General features: G+C 35.6%; 1 protein-coding gene across 1 annotated transcript; it reads right to left on the minus strand.

Annotated features, from left to right (window-relative positions):
- Nucleotides 1–1,557: 1,557 nt before the first annotated feature.
- Nucleotides 1,558–3,815, minus strand: LOC122093927 (cationic amino acid transporter 1-like). The gene is made up of 2 exons (XM_042664482.1): nucleotides 3,169–3,815; nucleotides 1,558–2,600 (listed from the first exon to the last, which is right to left on the minus strand). Exons 1-2 carry the CDS (start codon nucleotides 3,813–3,815, stop codon nucleotides 1,655–1,657), a joined length of 1,593 nt encoding a protein of 530 aa, XP_042520416.1. The 3' UTR covers nucleotides 1,558–1,654.
- Between the last annotated feature and the right edge of the window lie 6,554 nt (nucleotides 3,816–10,369).

Below are 10,369 nucleotides of genomic sequence, written 5' to 3' on the forward strand. Positions count from 1 at the left end.
TTTATTTTTATTTTTTTATTTATTTTTTTATTTATTTTTTTATTTATTTTTTTACAAAAACTGAACTTGATTTTATTTTCTCATAGAGACCCACTAGGAGTGGAATAAGAATATTGATCACACTTGAATTCTGAACTTGTTTGTATGTATTTTTGTTCTTGGATAGCTTTATTATTATTTGTCTTGCCTTATCAACATTGGCGTTATAATGTTGAGGTGAGGATTGGTTTATTAAAATTTTCCTTAATGAAACTGTGGATTACTAGATGACGCAACATTTCATCGGTAGGATCTATCAATTGTTATTTTACTTTCAGGTGGTATGACTTGGTCTTTGGGAGGTTGGACACTAGATAACTTCTACGAGTTTCCGTATGTTGAGAGGAGGCAATGTGATACTATGATGCATTGGCATTCATGGATGATATTGTCAATTCGTTTTTAGTTTCTTTTGAGTTATCATATGTACTTATACGGCGATATAAATGTAGCAATGTAAATATGTGTTGTATGCCTTTTTTTTTTTTTTTACTTAAAAATTATTTATATTATATAATATATGTCTTTCCTGGTATTGGTTGTATGATTGTGATTTCAAACCTATTTAGTGTGGTGGTTCTACTTACTTACTAAATTTCTTCTCAGAGACTTACCCTCATAACTTACAGATGACATCGGTGAAGTCTATTGTGGAGATGATGTGAATGTTGAACTTATTGTTGATCAACAGGAGAACATTGCTTATGGATTTGAAGAAGATAATGATTTTTATTTTTAGATGATGTAGACTTTGATTAGACTTTGATGACGTAATTTAATTCATCGTTACTTTAAGTTTGGAATTTGAAATAGATAGTTGAACTTTAAATTGTAATATTATATTATTTTAGTTAGCTCTTGCTTGCACTTATGTTGTGTGTGGATACTACTCTGGTTCATTATCGCCTAGAACTTAAAGATCATGTGAACCGTTGATGTCCGAAAATCCTAAGCCAAATTTGGGGTCGTCACGTTACATCCCTAATCTAGCCCATCCACTTGTTGCTATACCCATTAGCCTGTTCAAACTGAAAATACTGATTAATAGATGGTAAGGCTAAGAAGAAATTATGGAAGCTGCTATAATAATAACTTAATAGTTATATAGAATTCAAATGGTACCTTATACACTTCTAGGTTGTCTTAAAATACAACTGCATCAGAATAGGGTACAACCCAGAAATGATTAAGCTCTTTCCTCCTATCACGAATTGAAGGCATTTGTATTGTTGGCAAATTGTGCCAAATAATCTTTCTAAATTTCTTATTCAAATAGTTACGGGTGCATTTTTGTTGGCAATCCTTGGTTGCTTGATTTGTGTAATCAGGAGGCCTTGAGTACCTCCTGCTCCCCCTTCAATAAAATTTTCATTTACCATATATATATGAAGTGATTTTTAATTTATTAGTCTCAAGAAGTGTCACTATCTTATATGTTTTTGAAGTACATGGGAAGTGATAAGATTTTAACCCCTGTTGAAAGAAAAAGTATGTTTTTACATCCAAAAAGAAGTATGATTTACAAAAAGGACAAAAAAGAGTTAGTTTACAATTTCCTCTTTGACAACTTCGATTACAATAAGATTTTACAAAACCAAATCATATTTCCACAAATCTAACCACATGTATTCATGTCTGCCCCCATTTGAGAATTCGTCGATCCCTCTTCCATCTTTTGCAGTTGTTTAGCAGCCTCTGCCCTCTTGTCACTTGACTCCCTTGCTGCATCATATGAAGCATGGAGCCCAAAGAACAAATAGTACACCAAGAGGCCACCAGTCCATACTGCAAACCGCATGTATGACTTCGCGTCGATGGAGCCTAAAAGGAAGATGTTGATAGCAATCGATGCCGATGGCAACCAGGGTACTAGGGGAACACCCCATAGCTTTGGATTCCGAGCTTGTGGAACAAACAACCTTAGTCCAAGTGTCGAAAGGAACCACACAATCAATGTAAGTAGAAATGGTATCCAACTTGCCACTTCTATTGCCCAGCATACTGCAATTGCAGCAGATGATGCAAGAATAACTAGAATGAATGTGATAAAGAAGATTTGGTGTCTCAATGAGCTTATACCGCTCACGTAGTACCTCCGGATGAGGAGAGCGATCGCAACAAGCATGAAGATGAATAGAGTTGAGATAGAGAGGAGGTTGGCAAGGATATTAAGGTCAGTGAACAGAGCAATGACAGCAGTGGCAACAAGCATTACAATTGTGGCATTAATGGGTGTCCCAAACTTCTCATTGACATAACCCAAACAAGGAGGGGCCATATGTGTCCTAGCAATGTGAGTAAGGTACCTTGCTTGACCCATTGCACTGACTAATAAAACGCTTGTCATACCCTTTAAGGCCCCAAGTGCAACAATGTACTTAGCCCAATCCATTCCTGTGGCCTTGAAAGCTATAGAGAATGGAGCATCAGGGTCAATCTGATCATAGGGTTGCATTAGGCAAAGTGTGGCTGCCATTAAGCAGTAAGCAAATGTGGTGATTGTCATGGATCCTACAAGACCAATTGGGATATCCCTACCAGGGTTCTTAGTCTCCTCTGCCCTGGATCCTCATCATCTTTTTTCCCCATGAGATGTTCTTGGATCACTTGATCAAGGAAGGCATCTAAGCTTTTGTTAGATCAAACACCAAGAAACACGATTAAAGAGAGACAATAGATCCGTACGACACAGAGATTTAACGAGGTTCACACACCAGGGTGGTGTGCTACGTCCTCGGGCGAAGAAGAAGATGATTCACTATGCAGAAGAAAGATTACACCCTAGCAGCGGCGAGGAAGAACTCGCCCTGAAACCCTAGCTTCGTGAAAACCCTAGAATACAATGACTCTCAACAAGCAACAGTACATTATATATACTCCAAATAGCGGTTCAACCCTCTGCTTCCATCACAGATCTCAGAAATTTTCCCATTCGGGTCGCCACCAAAATATGTCGGATCGGGTCAATCTTCAAAGCGGGTCAAGAATTCGAGACAAACTTAACAGCTTTTGAAAGTCTTGTTTATTTTTCTGTCCAAGCCACTCAGTTTATCAATCCATCCCAACAATGGGAAGAAGTCACGCACACAAAATACTCCAAAGATTGCTACCAAATCCCTCATCAGTTGCCATACTTTGCTCTCGTTGTTGTCTTCTCCATGGTATTTCCCACCCAAAGCAATTCGTGAGATCAAGTTATTGGATGTAATGAGTAGCAAATCAGATATATTAACTGGGTTTTCAATTTGTGATGAATGATTTATCTTCTCAATCATGATACCAACTACTTCTTCTCTATCAAACTTAAATGACTGTACCCTCTTAACACTCAAGAGCTCAAGTACACAAAACTTCCTCACCTGTCTCCAATACTCACTGTAGGGTGCAAACGCCAAGTCGCTCCAGCCATAGAAGAGCTTCTCACCGGCAGCCATTCTGGTCCTATTTGAAAACACAATATCTCTAGACTTTGTGATCTCTTCAAGAATCTCAGCAGAGGAAACTACAAGAGTTCGTGAAGAGCCCAATTGCATGAACATGAGAGGTCCATACTTGTAAGAAAGATCTCTAAGAGAGCGATAAGGGAGTGTCCCTAGCTGGTGAAGGTTTCCAATAAGGGTAAGCTTTGGTGGAGATGGTGGCAAATTGGATTTCTCGGCTTGTCTAGCAAACTTTAATATAATGAATAAAGAAGGAATGAAGAGAAGAAGAAGTTGAAGAATCTGTAACGCTTGCAGTTCTTCCCACCATGGGAGCTTCAATAGTTGTAGAGCCATTGGTGGTGAGTGATAAGATCATCCCACTTATGCTTGGAAGGTTAATGAAAACCAATACCCATTCTCTTCGTATAAAGAACGTTTGTTTCTGATAAATCATTTTATAATGAAAAAACGAAAGACCAAAATTTCAATGCACAGTCACCACCGCCTCCAGAGTAGGGGGTCGAAATGACCATAACCCCCCTATTTGACACGCATTGTAATCCTACCCTACCCCCTAATGTGGCTATGTACCCTAAAAAATGATGATAATTTCCATAAGCAAGTGGTTTAATTAGAAATCCCATGAGGACAATCAAAATGCTTCTCCAAAAAAAAAAATTCCCTAAAAAAAAATCTACATACAAATTGGCAAAACTATTTAATATTGATTTGGGTAAAATCATAATTGTAGAGTTGTAGAAAAAGTGGGATACTGCCCCTTTATTGATTCTTCAAGATATCAATTATAATTTTCAACTAAGAACTAGATATAGATTTATATAAATTTATAATTTTTTATTATTTAATTGCTTCTTTGTTGATTACTATGTCGAAGGTGAAGCTGCAATTTAATGATTTAAGCTGATTCTTTGTTCTCTAATTTATTTATTCATTAATAAAATTCCTTGATAAAAAGAAAACAAGGTAGTAGAAAAAAAATGTCTTGGTGAGAGTTCACTTTCATTTGGGCCTACTCAATGTTTGGTGGAGAAGAAACACACCAAAGAAATCAGCTTGTTGGATCTTACAAAAATAAAATAAATTATCTTATATGTAAAGATGTAAAGGTTATATGAATGTGATAGGTCATTATCATTAGTTCAATTATTGTTGATTATTTATTACATAGTATTTATCTTATATCATATCTGGTCGTCATATCATGGGGCAAGACCTCTTTATGGAGAAAGGGACTTGCAAAAGGAGTTATGGGTGTAAATCTCTATTAATTCTCCTTGGTAATTGAGGATCGACTACCTCCTCATTAAGTCACACAATTTTCTATTTTTTCTCCCTATTTCTTCTTCCTTCTTTGCCTAATCTCTCTCTCAGGATAGGAAAGCAAGGGCACATACCAGAAAGCAATTTAGCCCTGTCGCAGAGGTCCTCCTCTGAGTAATCAAATTCTAGACCCTTCTCAGCTTGATAGCCTAAATGATTCTCTAACTGAATGGACTGGCTCGGAATCTGAGTACGTTCACTTCCTCCATTTTTTATAGAGATAATAAGATCAGAGATCAAATGTTATGATGTTTCTACGTCCATTCTTTAGATGAAGAAAACAAATGGAAAACACAAATAATGATCACACAATTATACATAAGAATTTATAAGATTCGATAAGATCCCGATCATGAGACCTTTGGCCTCTTGACTATCTTACGTAATAAACCCACTTTTGTCACCAAAGGAAAATAAGAAAGGCATTAAATTAAATATGTTATGCCCACGTCGACATTAGCATGGATGGCTATGGGTGGAAGCCTCAATGGCTGTGAGAGAGACAGAGAGCTCGAGAGAGAGCTCGAGAGAACAACTGATTGAGGGTGGGGGACCTAGGATTCACGTTGCGGAAGTCTTCATCTATCTTTGCCATACTATTGAGAAGCCTTGGAGAAATATTTGGATAAAATTCAGATTCAGAGATGACGCTGATGTAGGAAATATTTTATTTCACAATTATATTGCCCCTGTGACCAATTGAGATTGACTAAATATATCTCTGTTAAATAATTGGATTTATTATCTATAGAAGCCCACCTCTTGTCAAATAAGAAATAGGTTCCTATCTATTTAGCACTGCTTGACGGGAGGGTGCATTAATATCTATATATAAGACTCTAGGTCCTCCTCCTACCTTAATATCATTCTCCTTATTGGAACATAGAGCATTAAAGGGAGTTAGTGTGAAAAACCTAGAGACTCTGATTATTGCAATGGAGATCAAGTAATGACAAGCTTAAAGCAAGGCAGCCAGTTCAATCGATGGCGAATGGTTTGCATCGTTGTCCTATTGTATGTCTGTAATTCATGAATGCACAAGCAAGATCCAATCTATGTTTGTATAAGGAATTATCTCCTATAGCTGAGACCTATTGTTCCTCAGGATTACAAGGTATGTCACTTCTTTCTTCGATTACTGCTTGTTTTCCATGTATTCCCGATATTTTATTTCAAATGATTTGTTATATTAAAGTTCTTTTTTCTTACTCTTCCTGCTCATATTGATTCCTTATGGATTTTTGTTACAGTTGCTGGGATAGTCGGTAAGTAGAAGAAAGCTTGAGCTCAGAAAAAGAACTGGGGAACGCTTGGAGATGGAAATATCAATGACTTGGTGGTTACATTGTTAAAACTTTAAAAAAGGGTTTGGGAAGGTATGGGGAAGAAGGAGAAGATTGACTAGGGAGAGCACTAGTGAAGCACCACAAAGAGACGGTGCAGCAATACAAGGACTAGGAATTTCCATTTCACTGGTTTTTGTGTGTGTGTGTGTGTGTGTGTTAGGTCTCAAAGAGAGTCGAACCATGACCTCTTAATTTTGAGGTGTTGGTCTTTGATAGCTGAGCAAACCCCTTGGGAATGAGTTGAATTACTACCTTCTAAACTAAAGGAGGATGAAATATTCATTCCCTAACTGCTATGCTAGCGTAAGTGGATTAATTTGTTCGAATTCTATGATCTCTCACACCTTTTATCAAATAAAGAAAATAGAAATTATCATATTATATAAGTAAATATTTTTCTAAAGTAAAATAACATTATCTGATGCTAATTCTAATGCAAAATATATATATATATATATATACTAGTAAAAACACACGCGCATTTAGTGGCGAAACATTTTTTTTTAGCTTGTGCGTTTATGAAAATAACAAACTAAATGTATTTTAACCATATATGTATCCATTGAATTAATTAGCAATTTAAGATAACTATTAGATATTAATTTCTTAAATATCAAATAATGTTAGACACTTGTGGCTTTGTTTTTTTTTTTTTTTAAATAAAATCTTATTTATTTATTTTTGCTTTGAGAGGGGTAGGGGATGGGTGCGACGTTCGAGTATACAAAATCAAACATGGGTTCAGCCTCTACTGATGGATCTATCGGAATTTATCTTACATTTGGATGAAAGCCTCAAAATTAGAATCAGAAAATAGAAATACGAAATTCTCAAAATCTATGATTTTTTGGAGTTATTGATTTTTTTTTTTTTAATGGCAAAGGGTTTTGTGCACAACCATGCATAAAGCCATTGGATGGGAGATGAAGTCTACATGCACCCCTTTTAACTCTATCCGATGGTTGTGTGTATCACGACTGTTCACAAAAACTTTTGCAATTTTTTGTTAAGTAAAAGTGAAAACAATGATGGAAAAAAAAAATGAAGATGAAGCCATCAAACATGAAACCCTTTAAATTATTAGGGCTGTGATAAAATTAAATTAAAAAAGAGGAAGAAAACCAAACTGATATATAGCATTTGGAGGGGGGGGGGGAATGAAGGAACAATTAAGAATATTGAATTCACTACCCTACAACATTAAAATGATACAACGAGAATCCACAACTAACATTAAGTGGTTGCATAATTTGATTTATAAAAATTTTATGACTAAGCATTGAAAACCATAACCCTCTATCCTTTAGAATGCTTCTGAAATCAAGAGAACAATGCTTATTAATCAGCAATATTAATTTGCCAATGAAAACTTCTACTTGCTTATTTTGTAGGTGTCCATGCCGCTACACCTAATTGAATAGAGTTCAAAAATTTTATCCCATATCTTCTGAAAAAGTTCAAGACTAAATCGAAATAAAAGCAAAAGTATCAAAAGACAGAAAATTCCTAGTACAATTTAAATGCATTTCATTTATTTTTAATATTTCTTCCATATTCCACAATTAAAACCCAGTACTTGTGGTGCCCATTCACATAGAATGCATATCTTAGACTTATGAGGAAAAAATTTCTTCACATACTCCAATATTAAGTCCAATATCATCTAGCAAAATTTAAATTTCATTTTGATAGTATTTGAGTCAGACTTTTATGGCTGCAATGTGTGTGTACCTGTTGGCGATATAAGGGCGTGACAATAATAACGAAGGATTCCTCTTGCTGGAAAAAATCCTTTCGGGACATTTTCAGCATATATCCAAGCTTCAAAGGCATTATCAATATAAAAGAATCTAGCTCTAGTATACAAATCATTCGGTTTATGATGCTGAAAGCCATATGAAACACAACAAAATGAAGAATAGAGAAATAATACACAAGGTCTATATGGACAATTACCCACAAGGCATGTTCAAGGAGGGCTAAATTACAGAAATGACCAAACACATTTTATTCTATATGAAAACAGAGCAGGGTATCGTAGAGTTAGATCAACCTTCTTATAAAAGAAAAAATCTTGCTACAGGACAAAGGTTCAATGCTTAGTGGATCAGCAAGCGAAAAAGGTTCCCAGCATGTTCTCTGGACAAGCTCTTGGATAACATCTGTAGAGTCAGAATTTTCATTTGAGTTTGATAAACACGATTTGATGGAAGAGGGAGGGTGAAATTTTCACTTCCCTTCCCTTTATTTTCCCTTGCAACTCATGATGTGAAATGTGATGTACATTTAGAGAAAAATGAAACACAATGGGTTATCAGAGTTTCTTCTAGAGAAAAAGAGACTTCAGAAGAAGCAGAGACTTCAGACAACATAAGTGAACAGAATGATGTTGGCATATTCGAGTTAAGCAAGCAAGTAAACTACTTCTCTTCGTTTTTCAATTTTTCCAAAAAGATATCCTTTGGGTAAATGAGATGTCGGTTCTGGAACTGGCATCCAGCCTCAACCTCATTGCCATTTAATAGAAAGCAATGGAATTAAATAGTCCAGAATCATTACTGCCTTTGGATGGGGGACGGGGAAGGGCATTCATTTGAGATAGAAAATGATATTGAGGAGACTCGGGAGAGGGAATAGAGGTTGTAAGTAGAGTTTCCTTGGGATGACCACGGATGGAACACTGGGAAAAAATTTAGGTTGAGGTTGTTACCTAAACGATGTTGATCAACGTCCTCTGATGGCTACCATTGGAGACCTCCATCAATGTGACAGTTTACATGGAGGAAAAAGGGATTTCGTAGAAACGATCGAGAGGGTATTTAAAATCTAGAAAACTTGCACATGCTAATCCAAAGAGCGAATCAGCAAACCTACGCACGCTTAACACAAGATATATGCTGAAAGATAGAGAAACCAAACATGTCTTGATAGGAAATATTGATCTTTTAATAGGTGCTCTCAAAGTTCACAGGAAGAGTTACTCATAAAGAAAAATGGAAATAAGCAAAGAAAGTTTTTCCTTTCTCTGGTCTTGCTTTGCAACTAATATGGTCAAAACTCTCATTGGGAGAAGGAAGAAAAAAAAAACTTGGCTGAAAGCTAGAGTCCATAAACACTACTACCATGCTTTCAGAATCCTATTCTCTCTACTACTTTTACTTGCCAATACTCCTCTACAAGTTAGAAAAAATAAATAAACAACAAAGACAACATATTCTTTTAAGAAGTAAAGAAAGCAGACATGATTATTGTAAATATGAGATTAAATCTAAGAGGAAACTACTCCTTTGCAAGTTGATTGAGTACATAGGAGAAAATTAGTTATTGCAAAATTCAAAAATACCTTGACAAATTGAAAGCAACTTTTCGGCTCTACTATCGTGATTAAATTGGGGTTTCCTATGACACTCAATGTGTTCTGCAAGGAGTTTTCGATAACGTCAATTACCATCATCAAACTCAGCAAGTCCTCACAAATATTTATTGCAATTTGAACATTATTTGGGGAAAAAGAGTCTGAATAGGCATATAGAAGAGTTGATATATAGTGTGTGCCTTGATTATTCAAGAAACAATAGTACTTACAGGCCATTACAAAATCGAGAATAAATAATTCTAAAGACAGCACAATGTCAGGGCTAACAGGTGCTGACTTCTTCCTATATGTAAATCTTTTCAACTCTAAACATATTAGCCGCCATTATGATGTTTTTGAAGATGCACCAAAAACTTTGCGGGAGAGAAAGAGAGAGAGAGACATGAGGAAAGCCACTTACTAATAAGCCGCATGCTTCAACAGAACCAGTAATCAGTGCAGTACCTCAACCAACAAGGAAGAAGAAAAGAATAGAACATAGAAAAGAGAAGAAAGGATATGTTAGGCCTCTCACGATTCTGCTGATTTTCTTATATAGCATACAAGTTTTAGTGACTTGCTAATAGAGTTCTTAATTAGCTAAAATAAACCCACGCATGATGGACTCCAAAGTAATATGAAACTCTTGAGCAAAATTCTTTCTTTGCTAACACATTAGCTAAACACATAAGTAAGAGTCCTCTTTTAACTCAAGTTCTAAGTCTGAGACAAACCCAACTACTGACCGAATTTTCTTTATCCTCCTTTCTTTTTTTATTAATATAAAAGGGTACCAATAATTTATAATAAAAAATAAATAAAAAGGAGAAGGATAAAATAAAAGGATAAAACAGTCAAGTAAAAGA

This window comes from Macadamia integrifolia, chromosome 11 (assembly GCF_013358625.1).
Source record: "Macadamia integrifolia cultivar HAES 741 chromosome 11, SCU_Mint_v3, whole genome shotgun sequence".
Lineage (NCBI taxonomy): Eukaryota > Viridiplantae > Streptophyta > Magnoliopsida > Proteales > Proteaceae > Macadamia > Macadamia integrifolia.

Bases quoted from the DNA above. Each gene is read 5' to 3' on its own strand.
- LOC122093927 (XM_042664482.1), bottom strand. From the start codon at position 3,815: ATGGCTCTACAACTATTGAAGCTCCCATGGTGGGAAGAACTGCAAGCG. The intron at 2,601-3,168 runs GCAACTGATGAG...ATGAGGATCCAG, and splicing joins AACAACGAGAGCAAAGTATG to GGCAGAGGAGACTAAGAACC.